Source organism: Oncorhynchus mykiss, chromosome 15 (assembly GCF_057628025.1).
Source record: "Oncorhynchus mykiss isolate SJ-2025 chromosome 15, ASM5762802v1, whole genome shotgun sequence".
NCBI classification, from domain to species: domain Eukaryota; kingdom Metazoa; phylum Chordata; class Actinopteri; order Salmoniformes; family Salmonidae; genus Oncorhynchus; species Oncorhynchus mykiss.
The window spans coordinates 36,515,073-36,535,613 of record NC_143036.1 but is presented as its reverse complement, the minus strand read 5'-3'; the positions used below and the strand labels follow the sequence as shown (position 1 = coordinate 36,535,613).

At 42.4% G+C, this 20,541-nt stretch overlaps 2 protein-coding genes across 19 annotated transcripts in view; both read right to left on the bottom strand.

Annotated features, from left to right (window-relative positions):
• LOC110490021 (rho GTPase-activating protein 12) overlaps positions 1-5,895 on the bottom strand; it is a 92,058-nt gene extending 86,163 nt beyond the window's left edge. For 9 of the 18 annotated variants that reach the window (XM_021563102.3, XM_021563105.3, XM_021563104.3 and 6 more), the window contains exons 1-2: positions 4,185-5,129; positions 495-1,354 (exon numbers count right to left, since the gene is read on the bottom strand). In XM_021563102.3, coding sequence (XP_021418777.3) covers positions 495-1,244 — 750 coding nt within the window. In that variant the 5' untranslated portion in view covers positions 1,245-1,354; positions 4,185-5,129. Of the gene's footprint in view, positions 1-494; positions 1,355-4,184; positions 5,130-5,717 lie in introns of those variants that run through there. The other 9 variants (XM_021563101.3, XM_090199938.1, XM_090199937.1 and 6 more) reach the window with 3 other exon arrangements.
• Positions 5,896-6,893: 998 nt separating this feature from the next.
• The window catches only part of LOC110490020 (kinesin-1 heavy chain), a 48,314-nt gene continuing 34,666 nt past the window's right edge, over positions 6,894-20,541 (bottom strand). The window contains exons 14-25 of the mRNA XM_021563100.3: positions 14,113-14,319; positions 13,650-13,793; positions 13,218-13,406; positions 12,882-12,999; positions 12,594-12,649; positions 12,206-12,315; positions 11,946-12,047; positions 11,615-11,747; positions 10,970-11,074; positions 10,463-10,679; positions 9,442-9,571; positions 6,894-9,017 (exon numbers count right to left, since the gene is read on the bottom strand). Of these exons, the coding sequence (XP_021418775.1) occupies positions 9,453-9,571; positions 10,463-10,679; positions 10,970-11,074; positions 11,615-11,747; positions 11,946-12,047; positions 12,206-12,315; positions 12,594-12,649; positions 12,882-12,999; positions 13,218-13,406; positions 13,650-13,793; positions 14,113-14,319 (1,500 nt within the window). The 3' untranslated portion in view covers positions 6,894-9,017; positions 9,442-9,452. The remainder of the gene's footprint in view (positions 9,018-9,441; positions 9,572-10,462; positions 10,680-10,969; positions 11,075-11,614; positions 11,748-11,945; positions 12,048-12,205; positions 12,316-12,593; positions 12,650-12,881; positions 13,000-13,217; positions 13,407-13,649; positions 13,794-14,112; positions 14,320-20,541) is intronic.

Sequence of the window (20,541 nt, the reverse complement as noted above, 5' to 3'; positions counted from 1 at the left end):
CAATCCCTCCCTAACCCGGACGACGCTAGGCCAATTGTGCGTCGCCCCACGGCCCTCCCGGTCGCGGCCGGTTACGACAGAGCCTGGGCGCGAACCCAGGGACTCTGATGGCACAGCTGGCGCTGCAGTACAGCGCCCTTAACCACTGCGCCACCCGGGAGGCCAACTGTTGCTGCTCTTGTCAAATCTGGCAAAACGTATTCAACGCAATGGGGTGGAATAAAGGGGGCTGATGAAGGGGGCTGATGAATGGGGGGTGATGAACGGGGGGTGATGAATGAAGGCAGCTCTGCAGGAGACCGTGGAAGAGAGATAGATGTTCCATCACTCAACATCTACTCCGACAGGAGGGAGAGAGAGATGGGAAGGACACTCACACGCTAGTGTCTTCCTGCTAGCCAGGGAAATGGTTTGTTTTTTAAAGGATGATGATAGAGAAAGGGTTGTAATAATCACTTCCCATTTAAGAACAGCAGCATCATACTGTCTCTTACCTGCATGTGTTCAGTAGAGCTGCTGCTCAGGTCATCTCCAGACTCCGAGTCGTTCTGGAGCTTCTCTGACCCCTCCCCCGGGGAGTCCCCAGGAGAGGAGAGAGTCCGGTCCGTGTCATGGGCCTTGCTGTGGTTTATATGGTGGTTGTTGGGGGCCCTGGGAGGCGGAGAGTCCGCCCGCATATGCGGTAACTTGGAGCTGTTGCTGTGGTGATGGTTCTTGTTGTTGTGTAGGAGCACCAGATCGGCTACGCCAGGGGGCTTGCTGTGCCGTGGGCTTTCCGGGTTCTGGTTGGCATCCTTGGGCAGAGAAGGTGGTGTGACGTGCCCCCAAGAGGGCGAGGGCGTGGAGGTGGGCGACGGACTCCCAAAACTAGACATCTCCTGAGGTGGCCTGTTGTTGAGGTTCTCGTTGGACGCGCTACAGATATCCAGAACTGTAGGCTTTACCCGGATCGTCCCACCCATCCCTTCCGACACGAGGGTCTTTGGTGGGGGCATGAGCGCCCGGCGCACCTCCCTGACGTACTGCGCTGGGACATAGAAGGCTTTCATCCCCTCTTCCTTCCGTACCTGCCACCAGTCCTCGTTGGTCTTCCTGACCAGCATGTAGCACTCCCCCTGCCTGATGGAGATCATCTTATCTTTGGCCTTGTACTCATAGTCATACTCCACCTCCACGTACACCTGGCCCGGTGCGAGGATGGGCAGATCAACCCCACCGCCGCCAAGCCCCTCACTGTCAGCCATGATGGTGTTGACCACCCCTGACCGGTGACCCTTCAACCTCTGACCTTTAGGTGGTGTTCAGAATCAGAAGGTTGGGGGGGGATCGACATCTCTCACTGGGCTCCCCTACACTTCAGGAAGAGAGGGAATAGGGAAAGGTTTCAGTTAGGTTTTTAAGCATTTGACTGCATTATTTGTTGGTTATATTTGCCTAGCACCAAAGGTTATTTTTGTTTAAGGTTGAGCGTGATGGTACCTTCTTTCAACACAGACCAAGGCATTCATTTCTACCTTCATCCCATTCAGACAAACCTGAAACTTGCAAAAAGACAGTACTTTACAGCCCTCTGTCTGAATGGCAATTACACACAAACAGACACTACTACTCACCACACCAACACTTGCCTTTAAATTCTGCTTTATTACAAGTTTCTTTCAACAGACAATACTAGGGTTGGCAGGTAGCCAGGTGGGTAGGAGTGTTGGACCAGTAACCAAAAGGTTGATGGATCAAATCCCTAAGGATCAAATCCCCAAGGTAAAAATCTGTCGTTGTGCCCCTGAGCAAGGCAGTTACCCCACTTTTCCCCAGGCGCCAAAATATTGATTAAGGCATCCTCTGCACCTCTCTGATTCAGAGGGGTTTGTGTTAAATGTGGAAGGCATGTTTCAGTTGAATGCATTCAGTTGTACAACTGACTAGGTATCCCCATTTCCCTAGCATGATGTCACAAGCTATTTCCAGACATGTCAGTAAATGAGGATCTTCCAAAAACAATTCATTTTCAAAAACAACTAAGTCCACAGGATCAGAAACAGTATATGACTGGATAGGAAATCCACAGTGTTAACACGATTATCCAACCTCACAGGAACACAGGTGAGGACAGCCTGACCCCCACCCACACACACAGCCTGTCAGACTGCCTCCACTGCAATCTGACATCCTGAAACACAGGCAGGAGAAAGCAGGTGCTTTTCCGAGGCATGACTGTATGCCTGTATCTATAAGAAGGATGTCCCTCTCATCTACAGATTCATGAACACACAGATTTAGCCACTGCTGAAGAGTGAACAACAGACTCCCATCAATAATAGATATATGGTAGTTACAGTAAATCTGAGAGTGAGTGTGAGTGACAGAGACTAGGCTATACCACAGAATTGTGAGTGATGGCTATGATTTATGAGAGCATCTTGACTGGCAGCATCACCGCTTGGTATCCCTGTCATCCATGACCTATATACCAGGTGGTGTGAGATGAAGGCCTTAAAAATGGTCAAAGACTTCAGCCAACCAAGTCACAGACTGTTCTCTCTGCTACCACGTGGCAAGCGATGCCGATGTATCAAGTCTGGTACCAACAGGACCCTGAACAGCTTCTACCCCCAAGCCATGACTGCTAAATAGTTAACCAAAGAGCTACCTGGACTATATGAATTGACACATCACATACACTGCTGCTACTGTTTGCTATCTGTCACTTTATTCCTAGTTACAGTATTTGTACACCTCTACCTCAATGACCTCATACCCCTGCACATCGACTCTGTACTAGTACCCCTTGTATATAACCAAGTTATCCATCGTTACATGTTTTACTTTTCTATTATTTATCCATTTTCTTTCTCTCTGCACTGTTGGGAAGGGCCCAGAAGTAAGCATTTACTGTTAGTCCACACCTGTTGTTTATGAAGCATGTAATGAATAACATTTGATTTGGTGATTTATTTTGATTGCCCTCTCTCATACAGCCTACAATAGGGAATTCTTCATGCTTACCTTGATGTTCAGTTCACCCGTATGCTATGCACCAACAAGATCTAAAGTATCTGTTTATTGTGATGCACTCTTCATCCACAGCTAAACACACACTAAATGGATTGCTATGTAGAACAATATTTATTCTTCTTCTTATTATTATTATTATTATTATTATTATAAAGAATAACTAATTACACATACTGGGTGACCTGTCATACGGTCCGGGGATGAAGGATGGATTACTATTATATCATCTGTGCTTTGTTGGCCACACAAGCATTAAAATACCGTGAGATTCTACATGCCTTTGCCCCAGTGTGGTTCTATTCGAAACAGATGTCGCCACGACTGTTAACGAGTAGCTAACCTAACTATTTTCCTAACCTTAACGTAATTATTCTAACCTGTTAAGTTAATTATCCAAACCATGGTTGCCTAGGGTTTTGTTGCCTTATAGGGGAAATCTGTGGGGGGGTCCCTCGGTCAAAGGAGTTCCAAGACTCTTGAAATACAACAATGGAGTAGAATCCATATTCAGTTTCATCAAAAGATACCAACGAGACAAGAAAGGCGCATTTGCTCACATTGTATAGACTTATTTTTCTACTGTATTATTGACTGTATGTTTGTTTTACTCCATGTGTAACTCTGTGTTGTTGTATGTGTCGCACTGCTTTGCTTTATCTTGGCCGGGTTGCAATTGTAAATGAGAACTTGTTCTAACTTGCCTACCTGGTTAAATAAAGGTGAAATTAAAAAATTCCCGAACCACGAAGATGTAATATCACAGTATTTATAGGCTACCTGTTAGGAATAATTTTCATAACAATGATCTATGCTAAGAAAGCATCGTGAAGCACAGAAATGAAGCCAATAGGCTTATCACGTGAAAACCAAAGGATGGACAACCAAAACAATATTAGCACTATGCCACGAGTTCGTTGTAGTCCAAATATCAAATATAATTCCGCACGTTTATAGAAATAGTTAAATTACACCATAACAGCAGCATAGGTTTAAATGCAATCTCCTCCGTTTTGAAATTCGAGGTCGAAGAAACTAAAAAAGTATACTGCCAGTTGTTTCGCAACAACGTACTGCAACAAAGTAACTTTGGAAGTAGCCAATAGCTAGTATCTGCGGTTTTGCGTTTAAAAATAACGGATAGCCAGACAAATTATATGTAGCCTACACACCTTGTGAATGGTTTCTTCTTTATCTCCAAAGGATAAGCTAGTCAACGGCGGTTGTTTTCGGCGGAACTTTTCCTCCAGATATTTCAGTGTTCTAAACTGCTAAATATATAGTAGGCTGGCATTCGATATTCAACCATACCATCCATCCCCTGCCTCGTTTCCACCCAGTTGTGGTGCTATCGCTTGTGAGCACTGCGTTGGTCTATTCTTCTCCCATCCGCCTGTCTGTCTGTCTGCCAAGTATGATGGATGATACCCCTAGTTTGCCCTCTCGTGGTCCATAGTCTCACCGTTCTCAGTTGCAGTGCTGCTGCACCAGTTTCAATTTGGCAGCCACTGGATTTGTTTTTAAGAAATTCAATCATTGCTCTTAATTGTGCAAATGTTATTTGTTCCAAATTACAGTTTCATTTGTAACCAATGTGGTTTCTTGGTTTAGCCTATAGGCTACTATATCCCGTTTAAAGTGCTGGGGTTGATATCTATGATATATTTAAATTGTAATGGCAAATATAATTGTCTGGTGATCTTCAAGACTGAGCTCCATAAAGAGCTCATATTAATGAATAATTTACGATCTCAGTTTCTTGAGTCACCCACCATCTGTTACTGTCTAAATCTGTGACAGACATTTCAAGAATGCCCCCACAAATATCTAATTATTGAATAATAGATTATGGGGGATTTAGGATTTGCGATATTAGAATGCCTTTCTTTCTTAGTCCTGGTACAGCTGACCGAGTAAAACAAATACTGAAAACACAAGACCAAAATGTACAATAATTTGAATTTCACTCGTCAGATGCCGTTATTCTAGTATTTAGGGCTCCCGAGTGGCGCAGAGGTCTAAAAGCACTGAATCTCAGTGCTAGAGGCTGTCGCTACAAACCCTGGTTCGATGCCGAGCTATATCACAACCGGCCGTGATCGGAAGTTCCAAAGAGCGGCGCACAATTGGTCCAGCGTCGTCCGGGTTAGGGGAGGATTTGACCGGGTTAGGCCGTCATTGTAAACTACTGACTTGCCTCGTTAAATAAAATAAAATGTGACAGTACCAAAGCGTGCTCTGCTGGTATGAATGGGCCAGTGCATCCAACAGCCCATTGCATGAAAGTAACCTACTGGTAGTAATGGGCAATATTTTTTTTTCTCACATATACTGTTTTATCAATAGGTGTAGTGACTCATATGAGATATGGATCCCCATATGCGAGTTAAAACTCCAACCACAAAGGGGAACGCTCATTTTTAACAGTAAGCAGGTGAATCAACTTGACACTGTTCTCTAACGGAACCCAAACCGGGTGCGCCATCATGCATAAATGTATTTTGTCCCCCCACACCAAACGCGATCACAACACTAAGGTTAAAATATCAAAACAAACTCTGAACCAATTACATTCATTTTTGGACAGGTCGAAAAGCATTAAACATGTATGGCAATTAAGTTAGCTAGCTTGCACTTGCTAGCTAATCTGTCCTTTTTAGCTAGCTAATTTGTCCTGAGATATGAACATTGATTTGTTATTTTACCTGAAATGCACAAGGTCCTACACTCCGCCAATTAATCCAAACATAAAACAGTCAACCGAATTGTTTCTAGTCATCTCTCCTATTTCCAGGCTTTTTCTTCTCTTAACTTTATATTGCGATTGGCAACTTTCATATATTAGGTGCATTACCGCCACTGACCTTGATCGTCTCAGTTACCCACGTGGGTATAACCAATGAGATGCCACGTGGGTACCTGCTTCTATAAACCAATGAGGAGATGGGAGAGGCAGGACTTGCAGCGGGATCTGCTTCACAAATAGAACTGACTTCTATTCTAGCCCTTCTACTGACTTGCCCCAACCCATTCACTCGTTGGTGCAAGCAAGCAGTGTGGGTGCAATAATTGAATAACAGATTTCTAAATGTATTTTGCAACGCTTGCGCACACAATGGAGTGGTGTAGTCAGCCTGTAACAGAAATAGAACTGACTTCTATTTTAGCCCTTGACAACGCAGATGCACGTTGGCGCAATAATTTTATATAGATATCAAAATGTATTTTGCAATGCGAGCGGTGTAGTCAGCCTGTAAGATTTGCGGAATTTCTTGTTCACTTCAGTTCAATTATTGCACCTTGGAGAGCGTTACCTTCCCTTTCCTGATGGAACAAACGTTGACCATAAATGAGTAAGCAGTGCACTTCTCTCTGAGACTATTGGTTTCATCTCCAGGGTAAAAACTTGGGAACCAAGGCTACAGAAAGCATTTGATAATGCTATGGTAGACTGCAATGCATCAATTTCCCTAGGGTTACATATATATATATATTATATTTATATATTATATATATATAAATATATATTTATATTTATATATTATATATATATAAATATATATATATATATTATATTTATATATATATATATATATTATATTTATATATTATATATATATAAATATATATAATATATATTATATATATAATATATAATTATATATATATATATAATATATATATAAATATAAATATATAATTATATATATATAATATATATATATATATATATATATATATATATATATATATATATATATATATATATATATAAAAAATACACACCATTTATCATAAAGACAACGCCAACCATTCTAACAAGACCGACCCCATGAGTTCAGACAACCATTTGATTTACAACCCAAAGACAGAACTCCAGCGATGCTTCACTTGTTTTATTATTTTTGTTGCAGAAAAGGAACAGAAATGGCATTTAATAGCTCCTTAAGGGAAGGTTACAGTTATAATCCAGGATACATTTAAAAAGTGCTTTAGGTTAAATCTCAACTTCAAAGATTACATCCTGATAATGATAAATGACAAACCAAAAGTCAGGAGACTTTCAATAACAATGGTAAACAAAACAAAAAACATAATTTAGGAAGTAAAAAACAAATAGTCCAAACCTCATACCTTACCTACAGCCAGCACAGCAGTAAATAACTCATAGGTGGCATCCATCTACTGTAGTACAGGAAGGATGGTGTTATGAAGACTGACTACTTGGATAAGACACAGGCTCCGTTCCTATATCTGCATTAGCATACCACTTAGAATGTAATCTCATTCACTAGACACTTCCTCCCAATGTGAAATTAGGAGGAGACAAGGTTACTTAGAATGAAGCAATGCAGTGTATTTTGGACATTGGAGTGTAGCCGCATATCTGAATTCACCACCCCAAGCAAGCCCGGCCTCGTTAGCCTGTGCAGTGTTATGTCAGAATATGAAAAAGTTGGGTTGTTGAATAGTCGGTGACTCATGTTGACAGATTTGGGCACACAGACAAAGAAAAAAATTGAAAAATAAAAGGAAAAACAGAAAATCTATCCAATGTATGCCCAAACTATCAACTATGTATAGGCAGTAGGCACAGAAACAAAATTTGCACACATCAAAATAAACAAACTCATGATTGGTCAAACTCAAGTGTGGAGGTAAATATTTCATGGCCCCTTGTCTCTCAAACAATTCCACAAAGACCAATGGAAAATCAAGTTATCCCATTTCTTTAATTTCGTTGCAGGACATTTGTGTAAACGTCATCTTCCAGATAGATTATTTTCATTTAATAGATGCAGTGGAGGGATAGCTGGCACAGTGCCAAAAAATCATCAACTTGCAAAATGCATCAAGGAACTCATGATCAGACCTGATCAATCAACCATTTAGAACCATATTTTTGTGGTCCAAAGAAGCAACCCTTCCACTGATATTATTTTCTCTTCATTGATAGGACACATGGGTGTGGCATTTTCGCAGTTTTTCCCAAATGGCATACAAGTCACTTGCATATGCTAATATTGATATACATAGCTAAGGAACCTAGCAGTTCGACCATTATAATTTCATCATACATTATATCAACATTGACTGGATATCTTGGACATAGGTATGATATTGAAGCAGCTTAATGTTCTAATACATTACAAAATTGACTTTTTTTTGCATTTGTCTGCCATTCTTCACAGTTCTTTAAAAACTGGACGACTCACATGGCACCCTATTCCCCATTTAGTGCACTACCTTTGACTAGACTCTAAACTAGTTCACTATAAAAAGAGAATAGGGTGACACTTTTTTTTGTCAATCACTGGTGCATGGTCCTGAAGATGTGCTCTACTATAGCATTTTAGCCCAAAAAGAATCAAATGTCCAAGTGAAGAGAAAACAGTTCAGTGCTCATTCTAACTGTACAATAGAGGCCAGTAGTGTGTTTTTACACCTTTAAACTTTAAAATACGTTTTTTGATCTAGACAGGAGGGATACTTTGATGATATAACTGTACATAAAAATCAGGCTAGGATGCTTCTCAACGGATTCCAACCTTTTAGTGTGTTATTTGTTTTTAGAGAACCTGCGACGACATATTTAAACTTGGCACAATGCAGACTCAAATCTTTTAGGACATTAATGGACAAACTGCTGTGCGATAGATAAAATGGAAGAGCTACGCATGATTAATTTACATGTTCATTTCGCCAGGCGCCAAGATTGCACCATTTATTTTGTTTTGTTTGTTCTCTGTCCGTGTTCTCTTTTGTTTTGTAAGGAAACCAATTTCATTCATACATGAAAACAAAAATAATAATGAAAAAGAACTGTACAGCCTGTGTCTATTTCTTACATATATATATATATATATATATCTTATACATATATAAATAAACATTGATACTGGAAGAATTGTCCCATGTGACAGTTCTGTCAAGTGGAATGCCAGCTCCTGTGGGTGATCTTTGTATCTTCATCTGACTGTGATTATGTTTATCTTCTTCAGAAGCTGACGGAAAGAGACAGAAGACAAAATAAGTGGAGAAAAATAATTACTAAATGTGAGCTCTGCTGCCATCTCTGGCTTGGCTATAAAACAGGGTCATGTTCAGTAGGGCACACCGAAGTAAAAACGTTTTGCAACAGAAAATTGATATCTGTGTCCTTATTGGACACATTCAGGCAGTGCCTTCCGGTTTCAAAATGTTTTCTCCAGTCCGAACAGAACTCCCTGAAATGCATTAGGTTGGCTCAGTACACAGAGGCCTTGGAAGAATCTCAATTGAAAACTCTTCGCGTCCTCTCTCCTTGCCTCCTTTTCAAAAACTATTGGATGAGAAAGCCAGTGGTCCCTCGCCTTTGACCTTCTCTTCCAATGGGTTTTGAGATGGAGGCGAGAGGACTATGCAATTGAGAAAAGGCCCTTGACTTACTTCTTATCCACTCATTGCTTGGCCCCTCCTCCTCTGATGCCGGTGGGCTGGCTGTTGAAGAACCCTGTCCGGTTGACATTGGGGTGGGTGGGAGACGCCACAGGGGGCTGGCCAGGCCGAATGGGTTTGGCTGGGGAGGTCAGAGGCACAGAACTGGTTACATACCATCAAAGGAACACTAATGTCGTCATTATTTAGCGTCTGCTAAATTACCAAATGTACAAATGTTATACATTTACATGTACCAGTATTACAGACCAATAAAAGCATCAGTCCTAGATTATATCAGGCAAAACAGAGGACAGATTTCTCTGAATAAAAAGCTAGCATTTAACCTTTAAAACAGTGTGTGAATATGTACACTACATGACTAGAAGTATGTGGACACCAGCTCGACAAACAGCTCATTCCAAAATCATGGGCATTAATATGGAGTTTGTCACCCCTTTGCCGCTATAACAGTCTCCACTCTTCAGTTATTGTGCTGATGCTGTTTCCAGAGGCAGTTTGGATCTCGGTAGCGAGTGTTGCAACCGAGGACAGACGATTACTAAGCGCTATGTGCTCCAGCACTCTGCGTTCCCGTTCTGTGAGCTTGTGTGGTCTACCACTTCATGGATGAGCCGTTGTTGCCCCAAGACATTTCCACTTCACAATAACAGCACTTCTAGCCATGGAGATTGCATGGCTGTGTGCTCAATTTTATACACCCTCAACGGGGAATCACTGATCTTGTTGTGTGTGTTTTACAGGGTGAAACACTAATGTGACGGAAACAATCATTTACGTCATCTCGTAACTATGCACACATATGCAGGCATAGAGATACAATCACACGCATGAATTCACACACACTATATATACACAAAAGTATGTGGACACCACTTCAAATTAGTGTATTTCACCGTAAATAGCAAAATACACTAATTTGAATGGTTGGCCACATACTTTTGTATATATAGTTGTGTGTGTGCGAATTCATGTGTGTGATTTTATGCATGCATATGTGTATGTTCCTCACCGATCTGAGCAGAGTGGCCCCTCCTGGCCATGTTCTTGGCCCTGACGGCCTCTTTGATGCGGTCCACCTCCTGCTGGTAGCGTTTGCGGTCGCGTGCGGCGTTCTCTTTGGCCTCCTTCAGGGCCGACTCCAAGGCCTTGACCCGTTCAGCCGTAGCACGCAGACGCTTCTCCAGTTTAGGAAGCTCACAGCGCAGGTCTGCATTATCACGCACCAGCTAGAGGAAGAAGAACAAGAGGAGAGAGAGCCAGATGCCGTAACTAATTCATTCTTTCAGTCACATTAGTGGTCTCTTGTATCTTTTCAATTTGTGAAGAATATTTGTATTGACAGAAGAGTACATGTATCTTGGGAATAATTTGGCATGTCTGTGTCTTCTATTACATTAAAAGGGCTGTGGTCTGTACTGGCTTACTGACTTTAGTAAACCACACCATTCAATCACAGCAGGATACTTCTCTGCCATGGGAGCACTAACAACATATGTATTAAGGTGTGTTTGTTTACCTGTTTGTGGACCTTCGTAAGCTGTTCCAGGTTGTTCTCCAGAAAGGAGATCTTCTGTTTCTGAGCAGCACTGCCCCCTGTATCATCGGAGTCCATCTCAGCGCTCTGCAGAAAACATACATTATTACAGAACATTTACTTTTATTACACTTGTCATTCGCTCTGCATTTACGACACACACAAACACTCAAATTTTCAGTGAAAGGCACCATTAAAGCCAAGTTTGAGTTTTAAATAACCATTGAGAAACAGTAATTAACATACCAAATTGTGCTTTTCATGGACCCATACACTTTCAATGCGGAATTGTGGTATGAAAACAACAAGCGTAGAAGAAAAAAAATCATATTTGTGATGGAACAGAGCTGATAAGAGACGGGGGTATGACTTAAAGGAGAAATCTGCATTTCAAACAATAAAAGCATACCCCGCCACTGTTTTGTTAAAAAGCTAAGGATAGGGCTGGAGAAATGGAACCACTTTCGAATCCATAGACCACGCTATGGATACAAGGACTGACCATCCATGATATCAAAATTATACTTCTAACCATGTGGAGGCTATACTGTGGTTGTTCACTGGTGGGGGGTGCAGCTCTCGCTCTTCAAGTTAAAAGCTTGTAAAAAAGCTAACACTGTGTTGTACCTTCTTGACTCTGGTAGCCAGGTCCTGAACAAACAGTTTTCTGAGGTTGTGGAGAGTCTGGAGCTCCTTAGCCACAGTCTCCTCCAGTCCCTTCAGATCTTGTCTGGCCTGCTCTCTCCTGTCCTGCATCACCCTGTAAAACACACACACACAACCAGATCAGTGATTCTGCATTGCCACATCACAGCTTTTCATATGCTTGCAGACATTGGTGATTAGTTTATTCTAATTTATCCGGGCTAATCATTTAAGAACAAATGATAGTGTGTGAATATAGATTTTGTATGTACGATGGCAACTGGGTAAGGCATCTGGATGGGTGGTTACGTACGTGAGCTCGTGAAGCTTGCGGCTCTTGTCCTGGTCGGTGGATTTGAGTTTCTCGTGCTCCACCCGCAGACGCTCCTGTTCCAGCATGATCTTCTGGTTCAGACTGGAGAGAGAGACAGACAAATAGAGATAGTGAGACAAAGCCAGCAACTAACTAACAAATAGTTGTTGCATATGTCGTGCGTGTGATGGGCCTCGTGGAATTGTGTGTGTGTCTGCGCATGCGTGCGCTGTGTGTGTGTGTGTTATGTGTTCCCATACTCCTGGAGCTCAGTGATGAGTTTCTCCTTGTTGTCCAGCTCATCTCTCAGGCTGCTGATCTGTTTCTGATGGGCCTCACGGTGAGACTGGATCTGATGCTCAACTGCCTCCTAGCAACAAACACATACAACTAGTTACCAACAAATACATTAGAAAGGAGTACCAACACAAAATATGGTATTTTAAGCAGAAACCTTTATAGATGTCAACGTTAACAAAGATATATATTGAGTGTATTTGGCACATACAGGAATCAAACATACAATAATGGATAATATTCTACACAAATATACAAATAATCACCAACAAAAAGTTTATATAATCGAAATTATCGGTTATCAAGATTTGAAAGAATAGCCTGTCTGGAGAAATCCACTGTTGGTCATACCTTGACTTCGGTGGCAGTTTGGACCTCGTTCTCCTTCTCCATAGCCTGAACTTTCTCTGCATGGGGAGAAACATGATATGGGTGTCAGCAACCTTTTCACCAGTAGATGGTGGAAGACTGTTGAAAAGCTAGGTGTCAAATGTGTCCATGGTTTTGTAGAAATAACATATCAAAATACAGATTTCAATAAGGAATTTGTGATGTGCCTTGTTGGGGAAAGGTCTTCAAAGCAAAAGAGGGATGGGATCTTCCTGTTTGGATAGGATAAATAAAATAATTTGTAGTCACCCTGAGCGCTGATCTTGACTAGTTCCTCATTTAAAGAGTCTACGTTCTCCTCCAGCTGTCTTTTCTTCTGCTCCACGTTCTGAAGGTACTCTGTCAGGGACTTGATCTTAGCCTCGTGCTGAGGGGGAATTAAAATGGAGCAATGCATTGAACCAGGGTTGGAGTCGATTCCATCAAGTAGTAAACTGTAATCCGGATCTCAATGTTCCACATTGCTTTTAATTCACTGAATTGAAATAAAAATCGACCAAGAGAAGTGACTACATTTTGATTTGAACGACAGCCACCCCCATGACACCTTCTCTCAAGCCCTCTATCCCAGGTGACAATGCTTACCTGCGAGATGCGTAGCTGACAGGAGGCCAGCTCCTTCTCGTTCTCGTCCATCTTCTCGTTGCTCTCGGCCTGAGTGCTCTCCAGCTGCTTGCTGCGTTTCACCATGGTCTTCACCTCCGACTTCATCTTACTGATGTACAGACGTGCCACCGTGAACTCCTCGTCTATCAGACCACTGCCCTCTTGTTGCTGGAGAAGGTAGGGGGGGGTATAAAGGCACAAATGTAAGACTCATAGCGCAAAAGACATGCATCAGATATAGTGTACCCAAAGCATAGTTAAGGATGAAGTTACTAATGTTTGGGATGAGGTTAATTGGTATATACAGTACACGAGCCACAAACTCCCACTCTTCAGGATTCCCCAAAAAGTACCCCAATACTGGGCTTCCCTTCCACGATTGGCTGGCATGGCGAGGAATGATGATGCTACCTTGATGTCATTGCTGCCCACAGCGATGCCGATCTCAGCCAGATCTTTGAGCAGCGATGACATCATCTCAGTGACCCTCTTCTTCTGGTGGTTGGTCATCTCCTTCAGCTTCTGCAGCTCAGAGTCGATGGACACCAGGATACTCTGAGGACGACAACAAAGGACAAGTTCAGTTCCAGACACTTTTGGTTTTCATCCTCCCTTTCTAATCCTGGACTGAATTACACCTGGAACACTAGCTGAGTGAACAGCAAATCAGTGAAAACCAGCAGGCTTTCTTACCTAGTGTCAGAAGTTGGCATACGACATAAGTATATCATAGGATTTCACATTCCTAAAATCTCTTGGTGAGTTTAGATTATGAATGACTTGTTCTCCTCTCGCCAATTTCTGGTTAAAGGTAGAGAGGAAGGAAAGACATTTTTAAAAAGTTAGACCTATTGGAAAATGGCTTCCTTCTCACCGATTTCTGGTTAAGCTCCTCACTGAGAGCCTCAAACTCCTTAGTCTTGTCCTCCACCTCCTGGCTCTTCTGGTCATAGTTAACAGCCAGCTCCTCCAGGGCCTGTAGCACCTCCTTCACCTCCTCCTTAGACGCCTCATTTTCGGACTGCAGGCGGTTCAGCTCTACCTGCAGGTTGTCGTGGTCGCGACGTGATGAGGCCAGCAGCTGGAGAAGGAACACAAATTCAAAGACAGAGCTATGGATACAAGGACTGACCATTCAAGAATATGTATAGTTCTAACAACGTAATTATTCACCTTCACATTGTTTAAAAACAAAATAATAAAAAAAAAACTTAGTTTGGGTTCTGATGGGGTAAGAGTCAAACTAAGCATATATAAATTATATTTTTCAAGATTGAATGGCCATATATCATTACATTTCAATTCCAAAAACGGATGTAGCAACTGCAGATTGCTGCTTTAAAATTAAATGTATCGCAGCTATCCCAGGACACCTCTTCTCTCATCTCCATCTTATCTATGTGAGCTAGCTAGAGCCAAAACCCTTAGTGTTGGCGATGAACCTCATACTAGTCTCTAAGGATCTGAATCACAACGTCACAGTGGATGAGTCCTAAATGGTACCCTATTCCCTAAATAATGCACTACTTCGGACCTATGAGCCCTATGGGCCACAGGAGGTAGGTGGCACCTTAATCAGGGAGGACGGGCTCATGGTAATGGTTGGAGCAGAATGGGTGGAATGATATCAAATACGACAAACAAATGGTTTCCGGACAACTGTGTGATCATGCTCGCCGTAGATGACGTGAGCAAGCCCTTTAAACAGGTCAACCTTCACAAGGCCAGACGAATTACCAGGACGTGTGATCCGAACAAGCGTGGACCAACTGGCAAGTGTGGTCGGTGACATTCTCAACCTCTCCCTGATTGAGTATGTAACACCTATGTTTCAAGCAGATCACCATAGTCTGTGCCCAAGAAAGCGAAGGCAACTTGCTTAAATGATTACCGCCTCGTAGCACTCACGTCGGTAGCCATGAAGTGCTTGAAATGCTGGTCATGACTCACATCAACACCATTATCCCGGAAACCCTAGACTCACTAATTCACATACCGCCCCAACAGATCCACAGATGATGCAATATCAATCACACTCCACACTGCCCTTTCCCACCTGGACAAACACCTTGGTTAGAATGCTGTACATTGACAACAGCTCAGCGTTCAAAACCATAGTGCCCACAAAGCTCATCACTAAGTTAAGGACCCTGGGAGTAAACACATCCCTCTGCAACTGGATCCTGGACTTCCTGATGGGCAGCCCCCAAGTGGTAAGGGTAGGCAACACCACATCTGCCACGCTGACCCTCAACACTGGTGCCCCTTCAAGGGTGTGTGCTCAGTCCACTCCTGTACTCCATGTTCACCCACGACTGCATGGCCAAGCACAACTCCAAAACCATAATCAAGTTTGCTCTCGACAACAGTGGTAGGCCTGATCACCGAAAACGATGAGACCTGGCAGTGTGAGCAAGACAAAGAAGTTGATCGTGGACTACAGGAAAAGGAGGGCCGAACAGGCCCCCATTAATATTGACGGTATGTAGTGGAGCAGGTCGAGAGCTTTAAAGTTCACTGTGTCCAAATCACCGACAAACTATCATGGTCCAAACACATCAAGATAGTTGTGAAAAGGGCAGGCCAAACCTGCTTTTTTCTGGAAAATGTGAAGTCCAAGATGGACAAAGGGGGTGCTGTTGGGGCTGTGTTTCTGGACCTAAGGAAGGCTTTTGATACTGTTAACCATGAGATTCTCATCACAAAATTGTCCAAGTTCAACTTTTCCCCTGATGCCTTGAGATGGATGAAATCATACCTTGAAGGCAGAACTCAGTGTCAGAGTGAGCAATGAGCTGTCGCCCACTCGTAGCTATGATGTGGGCGTACCCCAAGGGTCAATACTGGGGACCCTCCTGTTCAGCCTGTACATTAATGATCAGAGCCTTCTGTCTGTACTGTACTTCGGTCTGTACTGGGTCTGAAGTTCAAATGTATGCAGATGATACAGTGATATATGTGCATGCAAAGAGCAAACAACAAGCTGCACAAGAACTCACTACTGTAATGGTCCAGGTTACAAAGTGGCTCAGTGACTCGTGTTTGCATCTCAATGTGAAAAAAACTGTTTGCATGTTCTTCACAAAGAGGGCAACAGATGCTACTGAGCCAGATGTCTATGTGTCAGGGGAGAAGCTCCAGGTGGTATCCGATTTTAAGTACCTTGGCATCATACTTGATTCCAACCTCTATTTTAAAAAGCATGTGAAAAAGGTAATTCAAATAACCAAATTCAACCTAGCTAATTTCCGATTTATACGAAATTGTTTGACTACAGAGGTAACAAAACTGTACTTCAAATCTATGATACTCCCCCACTTAACATACTGCTTGACTAGTTGGACCCAAGCTTGCTGTACAACATTAAAACCTATTCAGTCTGTCTACAAACAGGCTCTCAAAGTGCTTGATAGGAAGCCCAATAGCCATCATCATTGTCACATCCTTAGAAAGCATGAGCTCTTGAGTTGGGAAAATCTTGTGCAATACACCGACGCATGTCTTGTATTCAAGATCCTTAATGGCCTGGCTCCCCCTCCACTAAATATTTTTGTTAAACAGAAAACCCAGACATATGACAGCAGATCCACAAGGTCTGCCATGAGAGGTGACTGTATAGTTCCCCTAAGGAAAAGCACCTTTAGTAAATCTGCATTCTCTGTGAGAGCTTCCCATGTCTGGAATACACTGCCATCAGACACACATAACTGCACCACATATCACACTTTCACAAAATGCTTGAAGACATGGCTAAAGGTAAATCAGATTTGTGAACATGGTCCCTAGCTGTGTGTTGCCGCTTTCCATGTTGTCTGTTGTCTGTAGCTTGTGAGGTGTGGAAACACTGTTACTTTTATGAATTTTGTCTTGCTGCTTTTTGTTTTATGTTGCTCTGTCTGTATGCTACGTCTTGCTTGTCCTATGTTGCTCTGTCTGTATGCTATGTCTTGCTTGTCCTATGTTGCTATGTCTTGCTTGTTCTATGTTGCTATTGTCTATATTGTAATTGTTTTTAATAACCTGCCCAGGGACTGCGGTTGAAAATTAGCCGGCTGGCTAAAACCGGCACTTTTAGTGAAACGTTGATTAATGTGCACTGTCCCTGTAAAAATAAAAATAAACTCAAACTCAAACTCAAACCCTTTCTCCCCCCCAATATTTGGCATGGGTCCTCAGATCCTCAAAAGCGTCTACAGCTGAACCACCGAGGGCATCCTGAACGGTAGTATCACTGCCTGCTATGGCAACTGCTCGGCATGAGACCAAAATGCACTATAAAGGGTAATGCGTACTGCGTAGTACATGACTGGGGCCAAGCTTCCTGCCATCCAGGACCAACAGTTGAAGTCGGAAATTTACATACACTTAGGTCATTAAAACTCGTTTTCAACCACTCCACAAATTCCTTGTTAAACTATAGTTTTGCAAGTCGGTTAGGACTTCTACTTTGTGTATGACACGAGTCATTTTTCCAACAATTGTTTACAGACAGATTATTTCACTTATACTTCACTGTATCACAATTCCAGTGTGTCAGAAGTTTACATACAGTAAGTTGACTGTGCCTTTAAACAGCTTTGAAAATTCCAGAAAATGTCATGGCTTTAGAAGCTTCTGATAGGCTAATTGACATCATTTGAGTCAATTGGAGGTGAGCCTGTGGATGTATTTCAAGGCCTACCTTCAAACTCAGTGCCTCTTTGCTTAACATAATGGGAAAATCAAAAGAAATCAGCCAAGACCTGAGCGGAAAAAAATGGTAGACCTCCACAAGTCTGGTTCATCCTTGGGAGCAATTTCCAAATGCCTGAAGGCACCACGTTCATCTGTACAAACAATATTATGCAAGTATAAACACCATGGGACCACACAGCCATCATACCGCTCAGGAAGGAGACCCGTTCTGTCTCCTAGCGATGAACATACTTTGATGTGAAAAGTGCAAATCAATCCCAGAACAGCAAAGGTGCTGGAGGAAACAGGTACAAAACTATCTATATCCACAGTAAAACGAGTCCTTCAGTGCCTTGCGAAAGTATTCGGCCCCCTTAAGTTAATACTTTGTAGCGCCACCTTTTGCTGCGATTACAGCTGTAAGTCGCTTGTGGTATGTCTCTATCAGTTTTGCACATCGAGAGACTGACATTTTTTTTCCATTCCTCCTTGCAAAACAGCTCGAGCTCAGTGAGGTTGGATGGAGAGCATTTGTGAACAGCAGTTTTCAGTTCTTTCCACAGATTCTCTATTGGATTCAGGTCTGGACTTTGACTTGGCCATTCTAACACCTGGATATGTTTATTTTTGAACCATTCCATTGTAGATTTTGCTTTATGTTTTGGATCATTGTCTTGTTGGAAGACAAATCTCCGTCCCAGTCTCAGGTCTTTTGCAGACTCCATCAGGTTTTCTTCCAGAATGGTCCTGTATTTGGCTCCATCCATCTTCCCATCAATTTTAACCATCTTCCCTGTCCCTGCTGAAGAAAAGCAGGCCCAAACCATGATGCTGCCACCACCATGTTTGACAGTGGGGATGGTGTGTTCAGGGTGATGAGCTGTGTTGCTTTTACGCCAAACATAACGTTTTGCAATGTTGCCAAAAAGTTCAATTTTGGTTTCATCTGACCAGAGCACCTTCTTCCACATGTTTGGTGTGTCTCCCAGGTGGCTTGTGGCAAACTTTAAACAACACTTTTTATGGATATCTTTAAGAAATGGCTTTCTTCTTGCCACTCTTCCATAAAGGCCAGATTTGTGCAATATACGACTGATTGTTGTCCTATGGACAGAGTCTCCCACCTCAGCTGTAGATCTCTGCAGTTCATCCAGAGTGATCATGGGCCTCTTGGCTGCATCTCTGATCAGTCTTCTCCTTGTATGAGCTGAAAGTTTAGAGGGAAGGCCAGGTCTTGGTAGATTTGCAGTGGTCTGATACTCCTTCCATTTCAATATTATCGCTTGCACAGTGCTCCTTGGGATGTTTAAAGCTTGGGAAATCTTTTTGAATCCAAATCCGGCTTTAAACTTCTTCACAACAGTATCTCGGACCTGCCTGGTGTGTTCCTTGTTCTTCATGATGCTCTCTGCGCTTTTAACGGACCTCTGAGACTATCACAGTGCAGGTGCATTTATACGGAGACTTGATTACACACAGGTGGAGTGTATTTATCATCATTAGTCATTTAGATCATTCAGAGATCCTCACTGAACTTCTGGAGAGAGTTTGCTGCACTGAAAGTAAAGGGGCAGAATAATTTTGCACGCCCAATTTTTCAGTTTTTGATTTGTTAAAAAAGTTTGAAATATCCAATAAATGTCGTTCCACTTCATGATTGTGTCCCACTTGCTGTTGATTCTTCAGAAAAAAATACAGTTTTATATCTTTATGTTTGAAACCTGAAATGGTGGCAAAAGGTCGCAAAGTTCAAAGGGGCCAAATACTTTCGCAAGGCACTGTATATCGACATAACCTGAAAAGCTGCTCAGCATGGAAGTAGCCACTGCTCCAAAACCGCCAGACTACGGTTTGCAACTGCACATGGGGATGGAGAAATGTCCTCTGATCTGATGAAACAAAAATAGAACTGTTTGGCCATAATGACCATCGTTATGTTTGGAGGAAAAAGGGGGAGGCTTGAAAGCCGACCACCACCATCCCAACCGTGAAGCATGGGAGTGGCAGCATCATGTTGTGAGGGTGCTTTGCTGCAGGAGGGACTGGTGCACTTCACAAAATAGATGGCATCATGAGGTAGGAAAATTATGTGGATATATCTCATGACATCATGTTAAAGCTTGGTCGCAAATGGGTCCTCCAAATGGACAATGACCCAAAGCATGACAAAATGACTTAAGGACAACAAAGTCAAGGTATTGGAGTGGCCATCACAAAGCCCCGACGTCAATCCTATGGAAAATATGTGGGCAGAACTGAAAAAGCGTGTGTGAGCAAGGAGGCCTACAAACCGGACTCCGTTACACCAGCTCTGTCAGGAGGAATGGGCCAAAATTCACCCAACTTATTGTGGGAAGCTTGTGGAAGGCTACCAGAAACGTTTGACCCAAATTACACAATTTAAAGGCAATGCTACCAAATACTAATTGAGTGTATGTAAACTTCTGACCCACTGGGAATTTGATGAAAGAAATAAAAGCTGAAATATATCACTATATTATTATTCTGACAATTCACATTCTTAAAATAAAGTGGTGATCCTAACTGACCTAAAATTGGACCTTTTTACAAGGATTAAATGTCAGGAATAGTGAAAAACTGAGTTTAAGTGTATTTGGCTAAGCTGTAT